The sequence below is a fragment of the Adiantum capillus-veneris genome, chromosome 11 (assembly GCF_014529385.1).
Source record: "Adiantum capillus-veneris isolate H3 chromosome 11, ASM1452938v2, whole genome shotgun sequence".
NCBI lineage: Eukaryota > Viridiplantae > Streptophyta > Polypodiopsida > Polypodiales > Pteridaceae > Adiantum > Adiantum capillus-veneris.
In genome coordinates this window covers 15,550,361-15,572,129 of record NC_140941.1, presented here as the reverse complement: position 1 = coordinate 15,572,129, position 21,769 = coordinate 15,550,361, and the positions used below count along the sequence as shown (strand labels likewise).

The following is a 21,769-nucleotide window of genomic DNA, read 5'->3' as shown; positions in this document are numbered from 1 at the left end:
GGACGGATTCCCTCGATATCTGGAAGCTTTCTGGTGAGCTGTCACAGAAATTCAGCGGGCTGTAATTCTCTGTTTTTCACTGCCGGGAGCCCAAAAGCCAGTGCACGCATCCCAAGGCTCTCACGAGGCTCCCCCGATGTTCCCTTGCAGTTTAGGTGCGAAACCCTAAACCTGCAGAAAAACACAGCAGGCTGTAATTCCCTGTTTCGGATCGTTTTTAGCGGAGCGAACACGCCTACGCGTGTCCCAAGGGCTCCCACACGCAATGGGACAGTTCCCCTGTGAATTGGACGAGCTTTCACGCGAGAAAACTCTCCAAACTCGCAATCTTTCGTGATGGAACTGTGCGTACCTGTGGGGGATTAGCAATTAGCTAATCCGGTTCCTGTTCAGAAGGCTCTTGCCTTGGCAAACGCGCATAAACCCCCAGAACTGTACATAGGTCAAATGAGAAGCCCACTAGTGGGGCATAACATACTCTACGTAGGGGAGAAAGAGAGCAGTATGTAGCGTGCGGGGCATCACTCCCGTCACCATACTGTGCATAGAGGGCAAGGTAAGCATTCCATAGCTTCTGTACCTGCTACAATCCACCTGAGGCTGAAAATGGCGCCCCCTTTGTTGATATGCAGCTCGTTTTTGCCTCCCAGAGTGGCAGAATCGCTCACAGGCTGACACGTCGCCCAGTTTCCAAGTTTGGGCTTTCCTTGCTAAAAATATCTCAACTGGTGCGTCAGTTGACTTGGGAGCAGAGCAATAAAATGTTCCCCTTGTCATTCCAGAGCTAATGACGCGAACACATTTTCTGGTCAAAAATAGCAGTTCCCTAAATTTTAGGAGATGCTTCCATTGCGTCCCTATTGGTCTCCTGACCATCATTGAAGACTACCATTTGACCAACATCTACAATGTGGGTTAATTTACTGGCCCCTTTCAACTTATAAAGTTGTAGTGACTTGACGAGTGGCCCAAATTCCAGTTTGGCGCACACGAGCTTCCATACTCATCAGAATTCAGTGCTAACTGGCCCGGGCAGTCCCTGTCTGACCGACCTAGATCCCTAATGTGAGAAACCCATTTGGCTGCAGCCGTTTCACACTGGCCATGCAATGTCCACTTGCACCTTTTCAAGGGTTCTGAGGAAAACAAGTAAAAATAAAAATAAATAAAAATATCTAGTACTTATTTACGGAAGGCAACAGGAAAAATACACCTCCTGGTGACACCAGCGTGCTACAGAGCTTACTCCACAGGAGTGGTGCAGTGAGAGAGAGGAGTGTTGGGAGCTAATGTGCGGCCTAACACTCTGGTTCATCTGGTGGGCTCGCTACTTCCGCATCTTCGAGACTCGCCCTGTACCACCAGTAGAGACAGTTCGAGATCTTTGGCTAGAGCTGATTCATACTCATAGGGTACAGTTTGAGAGACTCCAGGGGAGCTCCGAACCGTATGCGGGAGTGTAGAGAGGTTTTTTTACTCTAGTGCCCTGGGCCTTTGTTCACCAGGTCAAGGGTGGGCTCAGATGGCACTACCATCCACCTGTGTGTCTTTTCCCTCCTCCCATCTCCTGATTTAGCCTCATTGTACATATGCTGTTTTTTCATTGGGATAGTCTCCCCTTATGATTATTGTAGAGCTCTCTAGTAGAGGTGGCTGTAGCCATATGGGCAGTTTCATTAACTAATAGAAGGATCTTTTTCTCGGGGGAAAAAAAAATTCAGGTCATGCAACAAGTTCTTCCACCACCCACGATATATCCTGCTATTTTGGGGGGTGGATCTGTGTTTCAGAGCATGGTTGGTTATGCGTCTAGAAAGCCTCCAAGTTCAAGAAATCCGCCACTTTCTTGAAAGGTAATGCGCGTACATGGTGGACGACAATGTTGATGCAAGGACAGGCACCTGCCACATATGTTTACTGCAAGAAAATGTTTGCATCTGTGTGATGTCATGACACATCGGCACCAACTCATTGTGGCTACTTGCAAGAGCCTAGAGAAGTACAATCGGAGGTTTTGTAAAGCGTTGCTCTTAGTAACCTCTTACAGGTTTGTGCTACTGACAAAGCAGATTGAGAAGTATCGTTGTGGGCTGCCTAAAGGGCTTTAGAACTACTGTACAAAGAACAAAGTGGCTACCCTTACTCAACTTATGGAAGCTACAAACATTGGTAATGCCTTGTTGAAGGGAGAAGATAGTGGGTTTCAAGGCTACGTGACAGGGGGCCAGCCCAAGAAAAATTCAGAAAAGAATCCCTTTGCAAAAGCGGCTCGTGAAGCGTCACAGGGGTCAGAAAAGGCAGACAAAGGCAAGGGCTCAGCGGAGATGTCTGAAGGACTGGCTAAGAAAAAAAAAAAAAGCCTTTTGTGCGCAAGTCGTTGGAGGAAAAGAAGGCTTTAATGGTTGAGAACAAATGCTTTATATGTGAGGAGCCTGGTCATTTTGCTACAGATTGTCTCCAGAGGAGTAGGCCAGCTGACGTAGAGGACAAAGAGGACAAGAAAGGGAAGAAGCCCAAACCCACGGCAGGTTTAATGGCAGATATGGTGGATGATATGCCAAACTTAGATGCCAGTGAGTTATGCAGAGCATGGGGTAAAGCTAGGGATCAAAGAGCACTCATTTTCTTTGATCAAGGTGCGAAGGTGAACCTTATCTCACCAGAGTTGGCTATCAAGTTGGGTATCAAAGCTAAAGAGATGGGGTACACTGCAGAGGCAGGGTTGGCATGTCCTAGCCATTTAGAGTGTGATACTCCTAGCATTGGAAAGCTGTGTTTGCATATTCAGTCATATGTGGACACATAAGAATTTTATATCATGCCACTAGAAGGGTGTGATGCGTTGCTGTATACATGGAGTGCTGGATGTCTTCAACAAAAAGATCACCCTTCAGCATAGGGGCAAAACTCACCTTGATGTAAAGCTTAAAGGGGAGTCCAAGGTGGAACCATATGTTGCTAAATTGGTTTTATTTGACAGAAAAATAATTCTAAATGAATTATTGGATTTATAAGTGAGAGGGTTTCCACGCTTGGAACAGCAAGGAAAAATAATTCTAAATGAATTATGGGAATTTGAACTGAGAGGGTTTTTCTCACTGGAGATATCCGAGTACAGAGTATTCTTAGTGCGTCATTCAAAGTAATGACGGGAGCACTGAGAACGGGAATGTCTGTAAGGCCACCAGGAACGGGTACTTGTGATGTGTCACATCGGATGGGTGACAGGGAGCATCAGGAAGAAGTATCTGACCATCCGGGAAAGGACATCTCTGATGCTTCATAGGATGGGTGACATAGAGCATCGCGAAGGAGATTGTACCGTAAGTTCGGTAGGAAGTGACTAGGTGATGGGTATTCCTAATGCGTCACAAGGTGGGTGACGGGTGCATCGGAAAGGGGATATCCATAGTCGAGAGGAAATTCCGAACTGTTAGAATTGTGCACAAGGAAAAGCAAGCGCTTGAATGAAGATGGGTTCACAGGAAACTTTGAGGAAAAACAGATGCTTTCTGAGAAAGCGGGATTGATTTTTGGGAAAGCAAATGCTTTCCCGCGAGGAAGTCTATGTCTGCATTGCAACTGTGCGTGTGATTGCATCCAGGGACGCCTGGGAAGTGCTGTGAAAACATTGTTTTTAACTTATGAGATTTTATTGAGTTTTTGGGCAGATTCAGACTATTTTAAAATATGCCGGCCGCCCACTTAATAAGTGGGCAGCCATTTGATAAATAAAGCAACAGATCAGCCAGCGTTTTCTCTCTCTCTTTCTAGCAGAACAGCGAAAAACCCAAAAAAAAAAAAAAAAACAGCCATGATCTCTACGCGAGCAGCCTGCGCTCAACTATTCGTGCCGTGGCTAGGAGCTATAAAAGGATCACATGCCCTCACTCAGAGAAGAAGATCAGTTCTTGCAAGAAGAAGATGCTGCTGCAGATTTCATCCGCAAAAGAAGACGTTGCCGGTGATGCCCATGGCTGCTGCCCCAAGTATACCAGATGTCGCCAGGACCAAGTGCGTGAGGTCCCTCGTGAAGAAGTGCTTACGGAGCGTGTTTCCATCGCAACAAGCTGCTGTTTTTCTTTGTTTTCAGCCCATAAACGTCGTAGACGGGGCTGATTTACGAGAAGGAAGCAGAGAACACACCTCTTTTGTGTGTAGGATTGGAAGAGAGGATTTTCTATGTAGAGATCTCTTCCACGGAATTGCTTTTTGAGAACCGAGTTGCGTTTTGAGCGTCGAGACTTTGAAGGTAACGATTTTCATGTTATGATCTCGAAGTATTTGTTTGCAGGTGTACTTCCTCTTAGTCAGAGAGTAGGAGCAGAGGAAGGCATGAGCCTCTGTCGGAGAAAGGGCTCTGAGAAAATAGAGCCAGATCAGCCCAAGGGTTTCATACCCGGGTTTCGGAAGTATATCCACGGATCCGAGAGTGGTAGACTCTCAAGATGTGATGCAGAAGTTGAAATTCCCAAGGGAAGGACTTCATAGTAGAGTTATTCTGCAAGAAGAGCACTCCGGAAACAGAGTCGGAAAAGAGTTGCAGGGATGACATGCCCTGAGTCTGGAAGGTGAAATCCAGAGGCGAGAACCTTGATTCTCGAGGATTTGGAATAAGGAACGGAAGTTCCTTTGAATAGGGTTTTGCCCTAGGAATAGGAAGCCGAGGCTTCTAGGAACCATCAAGTCTTATTCTAGAATGAACGTGGTAATACGTCTGGTTCAAGTGCTTGTATAGACTTATCCTCAGTAATAAAGATACTATTACGCGGGGACCCAGTACTGTGTCGATCTTCTCACTCTCTATCTTTTCCTCTCTATATCATCTGGCTCCAGTATTAAGTGATAAATTCTATTTATCCGAATATATTTTATATTGCTATGTGATCGCGTTTGTGACACCATACGTGTTGTATGGTACGTGGAAGTACATACTGTACGTTTGTACGTATGGGTAAATTTTTTATGTACGCAAAAATACGTGGCATTGGTAAATAAGGGTAGAAATCCCAGAAATAACTGTTAGTTTCAAAGACAAAGCTATACAATTTGTCAATTGGATGTTTCACAACTTTGAATATGTCTAAACTCTTTACACAACAGCTAGAGACTCATGAATCACATACCCGAAGTATGATATGCGCCAAAGAGCACTGAACTTTTACCTGTGTACCTTAAATAATAAACAGGCTTAAAGACTTAAGTTATCACTTTTAAACTCCTATCATGACATCAAAAGATCAAGACAATTATGAGTTAACTTTTAAGACAACTTGATAGTGACAAGACAATGAAAAATAGGGCATACAAGTAACAATAGTAAATCGTAACAGACTAATGTGAAATGTGAAGTCTAGTGTCTGAGAGTCTCACCCAACTGTCACAAAGTGATAATGTGGTTGCCCAAAACCCTAATTCTGCTGAAATCCTAACCCTAAAATCCGAAACCCTAATTTTGCTGAAACCCTAACCCTAAAATCAGAACCCTAATTCTGCCCGAAACCCTAACCCTAAAATTAAAAACCCTAATTCTCTCCTAACCTTGATTTGCTGATGTGGCGGGCTGACACGTGGCTTGCTGTATGGACACCAGTGTGATTTACGGAAAGCTGGGCAGATTTTGGCTTTTGCTTTTACTCAATGCAAGAGATGAGAGAGAGAGAAGCTTTTGCTTTTATTTTATAAAAGCATAGAAGAATGAGAGAGAGAAAAAGCTTCTGCTTAATTGTTAAAAGTTTTTGATTGGACAGCTTTTTGGAACTTGCTTTATTTTATAAGCAAGAGAGAGAAAGAGCCTTTGCTTTATTTATGGGCTTTTGATTTTCAGCTTTTGGGGCTCTGCTTTTGGCATCCCTTGTAACTTTAAATATGTGAGCAGGCCTCTCACAACTCAGAGCATTTGGACGCAGAGTCTGAGTAGATTTTCGATCGATGATATACTCGTGTTTTAGCAGGATTGATCTGAAGAGTGGATATCATCAGGCCCGAATCGCGCTGGGAGACGTCTACAAGACAGCCTTTTGGACGACTTTTGGGTTATTTGAGTTTTTGGTGATGTCTTTTGGCTTAACCAATGCTCCTGCGACATTTAACCGGATGATGGACAGGATTTTTCAAGAGTACAGGCTATTTGTTGGCACTTTCTTTGACGATATCATTGTTTTCTCCAATAACGAGGGAGAACATAGAGATCATTTGCTTCAGGTCTTTCGGGCATTACGAGATCACAAGTTAGTGATTATTTCAAAGAAAAGTGAATTTTTCCTACCAGAGATACACTTTTTGGGACACATTGTCTCAGCAGGAGTACAGATGAATCCGACCAAGATAGAGACTATTCGTGATTGGCCCGATTTGAAGAATGTCCAGGAAGTTAGAAGCTTCTTGGGACTGTGTTTGTACTACAAGCAGTTTATTCGAAAGTTTGCAGAGGTCGCTTCCCCTTTGCATATCTTGACACAGAAAGGAGTCCTTTCTCGTGGGGACCCAAAGAGGTGACTGCCTTTCAGACTTTGAAAGCGAAATTGACTATGGGACCAGTTTTGACTTTGCCGGACTTGCAGAAGTCATTTGTAGTATATTGTGATACTTGTGGTCGTAGTTTGGATGTGGTCTTAATGCAAAGAAGGCCAATGTCATTGCCTACGAGAGCCGATTGTTCTCAAGGCGAGGATTGGCAGCAGATATTTGTGAGAGAGCTTTTGGCGGCTATCCATGCTCTTATTCAATGGCGACATTACCTACTCGGAGCCGATTTTACGATTTTCACAGATGATGCGAGTTTATGCTACTTCTTGTAACGGAAGCAGCTATCGGAAAAAGCAGATGTGGTGGGCAAACTTCTTGTCACGATTTACTTCCGGATTATCCATGTGCATGGACAGAAGAAATTGTTGGCAAATACATTGTTCCGAAAGCCGTTGATTTTGGCTATTTCCGCAATACATCATAGGAACTTCGAGGATATGGTCGGTTAGTACGCCATAGAACAGATTTTGCAGATGTATTCAATTGAATACAGAAAGGGGAGATAGTAGCGGATTATTCCATTCGGGATGGCTACTTGATGAAGAAAACCATGTTGTGCGTTACACAGCCGTTGAAGGAAAAAGTTGTAACCGAATGCCACTGTCCGCCTTTTATGGGTCGCCGATGCATTGCTACCACCTTGAAAGAGGTAGAGAGATACTTGTTTTTGGCCGAGACTCAAGAAGGATGTGGACGAGTTTGTGTGCAGTTGCTTGGTATGCTCGAAGGTGAAGTTTGACAGGCATAAAGCACAGGGATTGTTACAGCCTTTTACCCATACCCACCCGCCCTCGGAAAGTATTGCAATGGATTTCATCTCCCGAGAACACAGCGTGAGCACGATTGTTTATTGCCCAGGTCTTCATATTACATGGCATGCCTGAGACGATTATCTCCAACAGGACCCCAGGTTCACGAGTTTGTTTTGGACGGCTATTTGGGAAAACATAGGCACGCGGTTGTAGTTCTCGTTCTGGTTCTCGTTCCACCCACAGACTGACGGGCAATCAGAGATTGCTAATTCAGTGAAACACGTTTGACTCTTTGATGGGGAAGATTTCATTTGAGATTTTTGAAATTGCTACGAAGGTTCTACCCTTGGCACAAAAGATAAGATTTTTCTTTGAAGCTAACCGGTTCACGAGGAACTTGGTCCGAAAGGCTTTGCAGAAATTTTGGGAAAGACAGAAAAAGGCAGCAGATCGCCATTGTTGCAATTTGAAATTGAAGGAGAAGAATTGGGTGCTCTTACATAATGGGAAGGCATGACCGAGAAAGAAAACAAAAGGGAAAAGAGCGGCTTCTTTGTAAGCTTAGCATGACATAGTGTGGACCTTTCCAGGTTTTCCGAAAAGATAAACGATATCTCTTTTGGACTGAAGCTGCCAGAATACTTGGAGGATTCACAATGTTTTTTTTTATGTGAGTCTTTTAAAGCCTTTTGAAGGCGATGTGCCCGATGATGGGAAGCCAAAGGTGCAACCCGAATTGGACAAAAACGAGCAGATACTCGTTCCAGAGCAGAAATTGGCACAGAAAGAAAGAAAGAAGGTAAAGCGAACTGACGGTTCCTGGTTAAATTCAAGACCTACTTTATAATGGATGCGAAGTGAATGGAGGAAGAAGACCTAGCAGATATTCCTCGGAATGTGAATCTTTACCTTGAAGCTTTTGGTTTTGTATAGTCTACTCCAAATGGAACCCACAATTCAGCTTGGCCACAGATCTGGTGCAGTGGGTTTACACAAGAGGGGAGTTACTCCGCTCCTTTGTCAACAGATGCCTCGAATTTTTGAATACTAGAGTCACTGATGTCTCTTTGAGCTTCAGGGATACTGAGAGCTGTCAATATTCTGCTGGATGACTTTATGAAATGGAATTCTGAAAAATATGAAACTGACTTGTTCTTGACTTGTGTAAGTGCAGGAACTGATAGACAAAATGACTGTAGCATTTTGGTCTAAATGATCTCGAATAGACATGGTTGCAATAGGGGTTAGTCAATCGGGCATCTATGAGGTCCCGACTGGATCTAGATGCGATTGCTAACTACATTACCGATAAATCATGGTCTAAGATCCGAATGAATGTTAAATGTCATGTGATGTCCTTTGATGTCGTGTGATGTGACTGTCGATTGGTACATGTGCTAGATGTCTGTTCCTAGTACGTAGGTACTAACAGTCAGTGTCTGTTAAGACGGTTTATGGCCTCTGTCTGTTTTGTAGGCGTAATCGAGGGTGATTACAATGCTTTCAAGAGGGGGTATGTCACAAAGTGATGACGTGGCTACCCAAAACCCTAATTTTGTTGAAGCCCTAACCCTAAAATCCAAAACCCTAAATCTGCTAAAACCCGAATTTTGTTGAAACCCTAACCCTAAAATCAGAACCCTAATTCTGCCCGAAACCCTAACCCTAACCCTAATTTTCTGACGTGGCGGGCTGACACGTGGCCTGCTGTACGGACACCAGCATGATTTACGAAAAGCTGGGTGGATTTTGGCTTTTGCTTTTACTAAACGCAAGAGATGAGAGAGAAAGAAGCTTTTGCTTTTATTTTATAAAAGCATAGAAGAATGAGAGAGAAAAAGCTTCTGCTTTATGTTAAAAGCTTTTGATTGGACAGCTTTTGGAACTTGCTTTATTTTATAAGCAAGAGAAAGAAAGAGCCTTTGCTTTATTTATGGGCTTTTGATTTTCAGCTTTTGGGGCTCTGCTTTTGGCATCCCTTGTAACTTTAAATATGTGAGCAGGCCTCTCACAACTCAGAGCATCTGGACGCAGAGTCTAAGTGTGAGCGCCTACCCGCACTCTTGTACTTTTGAACTCAGATAATATAAAAAGAAATACCGAAAGGGGCGCCAGTCTTTGGGGCCAATATCTCTAGGCACGGAACTCCGCCGGGCCAGTGTCGAATAAATTGTGAAGTGTGAACTGTTTTGAAGTGGTTATTTGGTGCAATCGCGGTAGATTATTGACTTGGAGTGTCCAAGTCTGTTACACTGACAACAGCTATGAGGCTATGAGCTGTCGACTACAAGTCACAAATGTAAAATCAAGAGTCAAGGTAGCTCCTCATAGAGCATCAGCATACATAAAATAAAAATAACTAGTTGGTTGCTACTAACTAAAATGTCTAGTGGATGGTAACCTCAAAACTCATCATCAGAGGCAAAGGATGAGGAAGCTGAAGAAGACATTGCCTTGCCTTCCTCGTCATACTCTAGCTCTACCATTGCAGGGCAAGATGCATGCTCTACATCATCTAGATCAAGATCCTCCTCCTCCTCCTGGTAGTGAATGAGACGACTTGCCTCATCGCTCGTTGCTGAGGGGTATGAACAGGCAATTTCCCCTTGCGAATACTCTGTCGCCGTGCAATCTCTGGATCAGCAGCTCTCTCACAGAGTGGAATACTGTAAGCATGTGCTCGTGATCTAGTCACATGCCTATCCACACTCTCCAACTCCCAGAGCATGCGAAGAATCTCCTCCTGCTCTTTTTGAATTTGTTGATCCAACGTCTCTGTAGTCCGATCATCCATCAGCTTCATGTGTGTAGGGTCAGCCTGTTCATATTCAAAGTATAAACATGAAGAACTTGTATACATCATTATACATATTACATACTATATCGTGATCAAATCTCATTGGCTCAACAAACCTGCTTGAGTGTCCCCAAAGCATGGTAGGCACATACAAGCTTTATATTGGCCCTGCAATATACCAACTTCTCTAGCTGTGAAGTGCTAAGACGATTGCGGATTTTAGTATGAATCAAAGAGTAAGCACTCCAATTGCGCTCACAAGCGCCTGCTGAGCAATCCTACAATGGCAAGTGCCAATGGCAGCATCAATACCAAATTCCAATGATCAGTAGTAACTTAATTCTTAAAGGCAATAGTTGAAAGTTCATGACTTCATACCTGTGAGATCAAGCGTAGAGCAGTACAAGTGAGATGTGGAAGGCCCTGCCTACCATAGTTCTGCCACCATGTGAGAGGAAGCTTGGTAGCCTTTGGACGCAACACAACTGCTCGTGTAAATGACGGCCCCAAGCTATTCATGAAACTACTCATCTCCGCATCTATCTGCAGCTGCTCCTCAATGCTAAACCTGAGGTTGATGTACTAGTCCTTTAGTTTCAAGAGACTACTCTCATGAAACAACTCTGGAGTCTTGTAGAAAGGATAGAGTATTGCAGCCATCCCATGAATGGGACGACTCACATACTCTCATCGACTCTCTACAAGAGCTAGGACATCATCTCGACTGCAAAAAACGATTTCAAGCATGTGTCAAGCACACTTCGTAAAAAAGGTTAAGGTTACAAGTAGAGAGGTAATCATGCCATGAGTATTAAGTAATAAGTATTAAGATTTGCTTACCGCTCTTGCGACAAGGATTGGCAAGCCATGATATGCCCCTTCATTTGCATGAAGAGGTGATAAACCAAGCCTAATGTGGATCCCTCCATATCCGTGACCCGCAGCAACACGTAAATGGGCTGCAATGCCACTGTCAAAGTCTGCACTTCAGTCCACATTGCACAAAGCATCATCTAGCACCCGTCTCTGAATGGCTTTGCACTTCTCACTCTGTGAATCATGCATCTCTCTCCACTTTGGGTCCACAACAGTTCGAAGAAGTGAATCCCGTAGCTTCAAGAGTCTCTGCAAAACTAGGTACATGTATGCAAATCTGGTCTTGGCGGGCCGCACCATGTCAAGGGTACTGTGGTTGCGAAATATGGCTAGAGCTTGATGCTTCTTTCGGAAAAAATGTAGTAATCCTAGTAGCATCAGACACAGCGGGCTGCACCCAAGCTAGTTTGCCTATATCCTCCATAAGAAAATTTAGACAATGAGCTGCACATGGAGTCCAAACAATATCTGGAAATTGCGTCTCCACCATTCTCCCCATTGCTACACAGTTGGATGCATTGTCTGTAACCACCCGTACCACATTCTCGCTACCCACTTCCTCAATGGCTTTCTTAATATGCTTGTTAAATGAACTCTGCTGTAATCTTCTCTCCTACCTTCCCTGCGTCCACAACACATAAGAAATAGGTATCAAGGCAAGAGGAGATGATATGGTGCCTGCGTATGTCACTCCAGCCATTAGAAATAATAGTGCAACTAAAAAACTGCCAACCTGCCTTTACTGGGACCAATGCCTTGTCTATCAAGGCTTTTTGCTCATCAAGCGCAGTGGTACACATCTTCTTGTACTCAAGTCCTGACCAAGATTCTATAGCACCAACCTGTGCAATGGCTCTAACCATCCTTTTCCATTGGTCAGTTCTCAAGACATTGAAGCTAATGTTGCACTCAATAGGAGTGCACGCAATCTCCATCTCAGCCACTCTTTGCCGCTCCTTCACCCAAGACTGGGAATTTACCCGCGAAGGCAAGGTAGTCTGCCTCGGCGCATGCCCTTCACTATCCTCTTCATCCTCCTCTTCTTCCATGATCCGCGCTCTCTTTCTACTACCAGATGGCTGCCCCATTGTACGTGTCTGAGACTCAAAAATGTCCTCTCCGAGAAGAGCATCTTCCAGGGCATCCTGTGTCTGCTGGGGCCCTTTAACATTGGCTGCCGCTGATTGTTCTGGAAAGTTCTCAGCAATTAGCTTATCCTTCACAGCTTGGGGTACACTTTCTTGCATACACTACAATTGTTCGTGCAAATAATCCCTGTCAAAAGCCTCACAACTCGCGTGATTGTACTTGTAAGCGAGAAATTACAATACTTGCATGACCATTCACAGCAACCGGAACCCTTTTGAGTTGGAGTGTTGACGACACGGATGATATTTGTGTGTTCCTTCCAGTAGGGATTGGTCGGCTTCCGCATTCTTGCTCCTGTTGCAAGATTCAAGAGTATTGAGCAAAAATCACGCGAACAAAAAGCGTGTGTGTGTAAGAGAGAGACGGAGGGAAACACGAGAGGGAATCTCCAACAAGTGTGGAGTAGAGACAAACACACACGAGAGAGGGAGAGAGGCATATACCTTCATTTGTAGCAACTTTGCACAGGCTTTTTTTGGTTCTGTTTCAAAGTTTCGTCTAACAAAAAGGCTTCTGTTTCGAAAAGCGGGTTTTGTGGGATTCGTAGGCAAATTTGGGAGAAAATAGGGATCGCTTGGCCAATTTGCTACCTTCCGCGGCCAAAAAGGCCCCAAATTTCTTTTTACGTACATGTCGTTTCGTATGTACAGTATACGTTATGTACGATAGTACGTACGGTACGGATCCGTACACACGTATTGGTCCAACCTTGGGGGAGTCTATCCCTATTGTATCTGCTTCGGCTATCACTTCTATAATTAAGAATCATCTTTGTGCGTACTTGATTTTTGCACATGATGTTTCAGATAATTGTCAGTCAAATTTATCTGTGTTACTTAAAGAAAGGTCATCATTTTTGCGAGAGTTTAGTGACTTTTTTTTATTCATTACCGTTTAAGTTGTCGCCGGAGAGGCTAGAGGATCATGCGATAGATTTTGAGCCAGGTTGTAACCCACCAAACAGGCGTCCCTACAGGGTTAGTGCGGCCCAACAGAAAGAGATTATGAGCCAAGTAGAGGAGCTTTAGAAAAAGGGCTGATTCAACCTAGTTCTTCACCCTTTTGCTCCCGAGTGCTTCTAGTGCAGAAGAAGGATGGCTCTTGGCACATGTGTATTGACCTCCATATGTTGAATAAGAATACCATCAAGAACAGGTTTCCTATCCCAAGGATTGATGATATTCTTGATCGACTAGAGGGTGCGGCAATTTTGAGCAGGATAGATCTTAAAAGTGGGTACCATCAGATTCGTATTATGCTAGAAGATGTGCTTAAGACTGCGTTTAGGATGACATTTGGTCTTTACGAGTTTCTAGCGATGCCATTTGGTCTTACAAATGCTTCTGCATGAGGATGGTTGACCTGATTTTCCGCCCACATCAAAAGTTTGTTGGCGCATTCTTTGATGACATGATAGTATATTCGAAGAATGAAGAGGAGCATAGGCGTCACAATCATAGGTTGCTTGTCAATCCTAAGAAAAGTGAATTTTTCTTGGAAGAGATACACTTTCTTGGTCACATAGTGTCAAAGGATGGTGTTTGAATGGATCCTACCAAGGTTGAAGCAATCAAGACATGGCCAGACTTGAAGACTGTGCACGATGTCCGTAGCTTCTTGGGATTATTCTCTTACTACTGAAGGTTTATCAAGAACTTTGCCAAGATTGCTTCACCCCTACATTCTTTGCAAAAGAAAGAGGTCACTTTCAAATGGACAGAAAAAGAGATTTCAGCTTTCAATCTCTTAAAGGAAAAGATGACTTCATGCAGTCTTGATGTGATGGCTAAATAAGTCATAATGATCACGGTTCATGTTGAAGGTCCCAACGGGGATAGTGATGTGAATGTGATTATGATTGTTCAGCAACCTGCGTCATTGTGCCAATGCATGGTTTGAAGTAGTCAAATGCATTTAAGCATAGAGTCAACGTCAACCGAGCTATTTTCTGTCTACTGTCTGTTTTGCACGTGTAACCAAGGACGCTAACCAAGGACGATTAGCGTCCGTAAATTGCGGCATATAACCCAGAGAGATGACATGGCAGTTTTTTTACTCAAAAACTGAGCTTTTCGAGCGCCATTCTTTTTAGCAGTAACTTTTTATTAGCACCAGCTTTTTGGATCAGTTGCTTTTGGGCCTGAAGCCTTAAAATATGTGCCCTAGGGGCCGACTCTATGAGATCAACGTGTGGTCACATAGAGCATAGCGACTGCGACTCCCCGACAGTTGTACTCTGTTCTTATCAATGTAAAAAGAAGCATCGAAAGGGGCACCGGTCTTCGGGGCCAATGCATCTGGAACCGGAACTCCACCGCTTCGTGTCTTGACTACTTTGGTTATTGAAATTTAAGTGTTTAAGTTTCTGTTCTATTCGTGTGTTGCTGTGAGATTACCGTCGTGTCGGTCCCAAGCCGGTCACACAGCGGATACTTTATATCAGTCAAATATATAGCACTGGCCATGTTGGTTTGCTACATCACTAGAGGCGGACAAAGCTTTTGGCAGATTTATGTCATCAGAAATACCTGATTAGAGTATTTTATCCCTTGATGTATCCTATGGATTTTTCCCCATGATTTCATTGTATATTTTCAGTGAATATGGACCTATGGTCAAGTTTTATGTAAAGCAAAGAGTCGCAAGCCCCACTTCTTTCTTAGGAGAGAGAGAGAGAGAGAGAGAGAGAGGTGGGTCAATGTAGCATCGTGCTCTATCGTGTATCCTCCATAGTTACGAGGAAGAGAAAATCAGAACACAAAACAAGAAATGGAAACAGGCATGATTGTCGTTCCTTGTTACATATACTCACGTCTAAAACACGGAATGGGGATTGGAACAGGAAGTTGGAATGGGAATTGGGAACCGAAGCTTGAAAGTGGCCATTCTTTGTAACTATGGTATCCCTTGCACCTTCTGCTGCAGCTGTCCTCTGCCATGCCTCTGGCTATTCGTCTCCCCCCCCCCCCCCCCCCCCCCCCCCGGCGGGGGAAAAAACGCGCACACTTAAAAAACTCAAAATGCTCCGCATCTCCGAGGCTTCCCCTTTTTCACTTCTTTTTTCTCATTTTCTATCATGTCTTGACTCTTCGCTTCCTACGTTTACATCTCTAGCTGCCTGTGAGTTTTTCTTGTGTGTTTCTTTACGTATGCATGTGTTGTGTGCATGCGTAAAAATCAGTGCTAGTTGCATAACTGCTCTTGAAATAGAGGAGACTTTAGTGGGTATAATTTGTCTATAAATTTTTCTGTCAGCAAGATGTATGCAAAATTGAACAGTTTGCATCATGTCATTATTTTTATTGGTGCTCTTGTAGGTGGATGAGCAAATGTACAAAGTGATGAACTCCCATGCTCCCCATCTCCACCATCATGTGCATAAACCACATGCTTTCGACCAAAAGTCAGGGTTATACCTATGATCAGTCTGAAACCAATCCTCATGTTTTCTGTAATTGTATTATTTGAATTCCAGGAGGTGTACAAAGTTTCTGGCTTTTCCTGCGTCTATGCCGTTGATTCAAATCATATTCAATGCATAGGTAATTAACTTCAGTTTAAGAATTGTCCTTGTTTCGGTTCTCTTGAAGCTTTTGTCGTAGCTTAGGTAATAAAGAGGTGATTATGTGCAGAAATGCAAGGTAAATCCTACATAGTTGTTGCCACTATCGAAAAACTAGCAAGGGCTTTTATTGGAAGAGTTTGCTTTGATGAGTTACAATATTGTTACTTTGTTTAGGAACCGAATCATGCAAATATGTGGCCACTAAGTAGTGATTTAAAATGGAATGGTAGAATATTTTGGTGGTTTCTTGTTCTTACTTTTCAACTTGTGGGGAATTTTTTATTTTTCTTGTTGGATGTAGTCGTGAAGCAGAAAAACACACAAGAAATTGTCTACTTGAGCTTAGTTATCAAATCTTGCACTTGAGCTGCCTGTTTCTTAGGATGAGGAGGTTACCACCGAGGTGGCCCAACGAGGATTGTACCTATAATCAGTAGCAAATGCTGATGTGTGGTCAACTTAAAGCATTTGAATTTTAAGTCGAGCTAGGTTGAATGCCAAGTTGAACAATTTGTGGAGGGTCTTTGCTATATTTTAATGTGCTTTCTTAGTTCATGGAATCCAATGTGATTTTATAAATAAATTTTTCTATTGGTTTTACGCTATCTAATGTGACTACAAAGGCTCTCTACATCTTACAACTATTTAGGAAGAAACTTATCTACAAACTTTGTTCCTGTGCCAGACTAGAGGGATGCATTCTTGTGCCACTAATCAAGGAATCTTGTATACAAAACCTTGGAAAGGTTCTTGAGCCAATTTTGGCTAACATGATTTGCGACTTTTGTGTGGGGAAAAATGATAGCAGCTCTTTCCAATGAGATTGTTGGAGACAAAAATGCAATGTTTTGCACATTGGAATTTGGGGGGTCATTGCACTTGTAGAACTTTACTGAATCCCATCATAATGATATGGCAGGATGCCCAATATCGAGATGTCTCGTTGCAAAAGATACCTATGGTGTAAAAGATTAGGGGTATCTTATAATTTGATAATCGTGTGGGCAAATTTCAAAATAAAAATAAAAATCCTACAAGGATTCAGCTTTATGGGGAAGTCTGAATCCATGACCATCTTTGCAGCACCAACGAGCTAGTTGTGGAGCTCTATATTACAAAAGCCTACATTATTGATGTAGCGAATGTGTTCCCCAGTTACAATCTTTAAGGCTTATAGAAGAGAAGAATTAAGACATGTATGCCAAAGTGTGGTTGGATCAGGCTTCTCTCTCTCTCTCTCTCTCTCTCTCTCTCTCTCTCTCTCTCTCTCTCTCTCTCTCTCTCAACCTTGCAAAACTAACTTCAGAGTTTCCACACCTCTCGATAGGTATGAGTAGGGTTTGACAAAAAACAAGAGAGTTGATGCCATGATACACTTCTTTCAGGTTAGTGCTATCATGTTCATCCATAGTGAAGCTCATTCCTGTATGATATTGTCATAGCAAGGTTGATTGACCATCCATGCTAGCAAAGACCGTATATTTTAAATAGTGTGTTTAGTACAAAGGACAAGAGCCTTGCATAGACACTCAATAGAGTTTTATGTATTGAGATGTTTGGTAGAGGCCCATGAGTAGTGTTCCCAAGTGTCAAAACAATAATTGCACATGGCCTAAACATAGAGAACTACCACCATTTTGGTGTAACTTGACGACCCATTCATTCACCTCCCTTGGGTAGTGACAAGGATTGGATCCTTTAGTCAAGATCTTTGGCCATTGTATGTCCAAGACGTGCATGATACCTCTTCCAAGGAGGAGAATATTTATTGACAATTGAAAAGGCGAATTTGGACAAGCTTATGCAAAGATGACAATTGGAAAGATGAGCTTGGACAAGTTTTTGCAAAGATGAGGATGTGGACAAATACGTGGCACACGTATCATCGAACAAACTAGAAATTTATGCCGATTGAGTTGCACGCATGTCCAAGCTTGAGAGCATTCGTAGGTTATGTACAATAGAGGTACACAATTAAGAAGATAATGCATGCAAATAAACGTTTTGTGAGAACGCATGGGTTCATTTGAATACTTTGTTCTCATTACAGGCTACAACATTTTCCTTGGGTACATCACTCTATGAGGCTACATCCATGATAGATCAAAGAGATTTAGACAGCGCATCAATAAGTAGAAACACAATGGATGGATGAAGTGTTCTCATATTAGAGTCCTATAGTCTATGAACTCTTCACCCTATCCACCCATTTTGACATCCTACATGCTACTTTTGTCTAGGAGCATATAGTCTTTCACGTAGTCCATCCTCCCATCATTCATGTACTCACAGAGTGCCTTCAACTTTTAGTTCATTTGTATTACTTTTCTTATATGCCTTTTGTCCCTTGTTTTGGATAGCTAGAGTACACCAATGTACCTTGATCTATCTCATATGTCAAGTACGGACACATACGTGTCCTTGTCTCCCTCTACCTTGCCCCAATCTCTCTCTCTCTCTCTCTCTCTCTCTCTCTCTCTCTCTCTCTCTCTCTCTAGAGAAGAAAGGTTTAAGGTTTTCTCCTTTTAAAAGTTCCACTAACTAATTAATCGTACATAAAAAAGAGAGAGTGATTCTATGAGTATATATAAAAGAATTCTTACTATTACATTATGTACACACATTTCATATACACATACCATTTACGAATGATCGTGCACACTCATACCCACTAACCATGGTATTTGTCCAACCCATGCAATTGGATATATAGTGCGAGAGACCAAATATCATGATGACTTTGGTACTTTATGTATATGACCACAAGTTTGATACAAGGCATAGATAACAAACCTAAAAGTTTTATAGATTTTTCCAAAATTTAGAAATGATCACAATCCACTTTAGCTAAAAAAACTTCTCTCTATTCCCTTGAACTGCTTTTCTCTCCAATATGAAGAAAGACTAACCCATTGCTTACATCGCTCCCTTAACTCACGCTTCTCTCAATCTCTATTCACAACCCCAAGCACAACCCCAATCTTCAGTTATCCAAGGAAGAAGTAGAAGAAGAAGAGAATTTTAACATCGTAGGAAACTAAAGATCTATCCAACGAGGAAAGTTGAACTCAAGACTTGTTATTCATGGAGTTTTGTCCAACGTCATAGTTATATGTGACCTTGCACGAAGGCCTAAGGTCTCTTTCTCCATCATGCCCTTGCTCTCCTTGATTTTGATATTAGTCCTTAGCTCTTTTTGAGCTTGGTGTAGTTCACAAAAATTATCCTACCTTACTCCTCCCCCAAAGATTTTACTTTTCCACACTCTTCCTTCTCCTCAATCAAAGGATGCACTTAACCCATTGTTCCAATCATAACATCATTAGTCTTTGTCCTTTTTTCACTCCCAAGAGATTGCATTTCTCTCGAGCTTTCTTGGAATACTTTCCATTAATCTTGATATTTTCTTATGAGCAAGGAACCAATGGCATTAGGATGTGGGTCAAGAATATTGTGAACACTTCTCCTAGTTGGTGATAATAATTTCTTCTATTTTTCATAAGACATGATCAAAGTGTCCATACCTCCCACCATTCATACTAGCAATGCACAATCAAGTCTTTGTTGGGGGGTTGTCACATAGCTTAATCCACCGACATAATGTTAATCCAATGGATCGATAACCCGGCTAGTGCATGAAGGCATGGAATCATTAGAAATGCAAGAAGAGGATCCTAATCAAGAGAGTTAAGAAGAAGAGAAAGCTATGGAGAAGGCTAATCACTCAATGCCTACTCTCTAATCTTCTTTAATCTCAACAATCAAGAGGACAATGGGTGCACACTCTCATCAATCACACACACACATAAATCAAAAGCTCAATGAGCTCACAAATAATGTAAAAGTGAAGATAAATGAGAGAGGGAAACACTAATTAGAGACTAATCAATGCTTACCTACACACCATAAACACAATTGACAAAGAGAAAGAGAACAAGAGTGCTTAGCTTTCCATTGTATGCCATAGAAAGTAGGTGAGCACAAGAGGAAGCTCCAACTCCAAACATCTTCACCTCTATCTTCTCTACAAGCTTTCCATGAAAGCTTAACTCACCTGAGGATCCCTAAAAAATGACCTAACTTTCACTTTTATACCTAGGCCATAAAAAATATGTCTGGCCACCCATAAGATGCGTAGAATTGTGTGCATCTCTATAGTTCCTAGGCATCATAGTAACATCAAATATACAAGTTGGAACTCATGTAGAGCCCGTAAATATGTCAAAAGTACATATACAAAATGATGTGTCTGTCAAAAAATGAAGCAACGTATGCTAATACATCATAAGCATATGCTAAAAATAGCATAGCTGAAGGTCATCTTTACTTTGTGTTTGCGCTGCCAAACACTGTCCCCCTCCTAAGCTTTGTCATCCCTGACAAAGCCATGTCGTGGTAAATGCTATGTGAAGAATGGACCTGAAAAAGAAAAAGGCAATGAGGTAGCAAGCTGAATGATATGGCAAATAAGCATAAAGGAAAGGCAAATCATGTATGTGGTAATGAATGAATACAAATAATTACAGAATGCTACACTGCCATTAAGGACAAATAAATTACACTTGTTGAAATTAATTAATCAAAAGTTTTGGGCTTATGGATGAGTCTATCAATTAGTTAACTACAACTAAAGGTTAAAACAATTACTCTAGTACTAGCTAAGTTAGAAAGATTATCTAAATGTAAGATTCCCTATTTATGTTTTTTTAGCTTTGATTAACTTACTAACTCTCACAACTCCGAACAAAAGCTTGAATTTTTTACTTGAAGCTCAATGGAAGTCTTTTTCATGTCTTTTTTTCTTTTTTTTCATTTTTTTTTCTTTTCTTTTTTTCTTTTTAAAACATGTGTGTTTATTTTGTATGTTTGGGGCTTTTTGCTTCTCAAAGAAAAGCGCCCACACTGGGAACCTCTAGGACTCTAATACCATAGGCAATACAATGAAGCTGGGATTTCTCTTCCAACTTTTGCTTCCATTTCCTTTGGATTCTCACTAGTGGTCATTGTTGTTTGAGTGAGCAAGTCTCTCTATGCTTAAAACACTCCTAAGGTCTCAAACACTCAAATAATATTTCCAACGAAAACTAGTGGTCAAGTGAATTGGTTAACCTAAAGTCACAGTCTCCTAACATCAAGGCTCATCAATAAGATTAAACTTAAGGTCAATTAACTAAAGCAAAGACAAGTTTATACATCTTTAATGGCAGATAACAAAACATATCTAAATACACTCGATCAAACCATTGAATACAATAATCAGCAAACATAAATTGCCACAAATATAAATCATGGAAAGTAGTACACCTGGAGATATGTGCTGCATATCCTCAATAGCCAAGGAAGAAAACATGTGAAGCTGGAACTCGAGATGTCCATGCTGTGTGAAAGCTAAAGTCCATCTATGGTGCAAAATCATAAACAAAACACTACCACCTAGAAAGGTGTGTCAGCATAGAAGTGGAAGTTTTATTACCTAAACACAAATAAAAATAAATCCTAAACTAAGGTCTCAAACCTGGATGTCTAAAGGGAAAAAACCAAAAGGGAAAAAAGTGCCTCTAGCATATGCACATGTATCTAGTGCACCATAGTCAATCTGTACAAGTCAAAGGTCTGGTGCAACTAGGAGGGATAAGAGGACTCTCTCCAAACAATAAAACATGTAGTCTCCTACCTCTCTCTATAATGGTCATCAATTGGCTAGCACCTAGCTCCATGTCAATGGTAGAATCTATAGCACAACTAATGGATGTAGGGATAACATCAATCTGTGACTGTGTGGTCAATGAACTATGTGGCTCAAGATCCCTGAATGGATGACTCTTTCCAAGCTCTAAGTCAACAACATGGTCAATGGAAACCTCAGACAAGCTATGACTAGTGTCAACCTGTGATGTGATAGGTGGTCGGCTCTTTGGTAGCCAAATCTTCAATCCCTTCAATCTCATGAGGAGGTCATTGGGAGATTTCTTCACATGTGAATGTAAAGATATCTCTCTCTGACACGGTCTCTGTGGTCGTGGTCTCTCTAAAAATGATCTCTGAGATCTTCTAGAAGGTCTAGAAATCTCTCTCAAGTCTCTCGTAATCAAATGTGGTCGT

The 21,769-nt window shown here is 42.0% G+C and overlaps 1 protein-coding gene across 2 annotated transcripts in view; it reads left to right on the top strand.

The window, feature by feature from the left end:
* LOC147446924 (uncharacterized) overlaps positions 1-15,684 on the top strand; it is a 198,953-nt gene extending 183,269 nt beyond the window's left edge. For both annotated transcript variants that reach the window (XM_086522865.1, XM_086522866.1), the window contains exon 4: positions 15,420-15,684. In XM_086522865.1, the coding sequence (XP_086378991.1) occupies positions 15,420-15,524 (105 nt within the window). In that variant the 3' untranslated portion in view covers positions 15,525-15,684. The remainder of the gene's footprint in view (positions 1-15,419) is intronic.
* Positions 15,685-21,769: the final 6,085 nt, after the last annotated feature.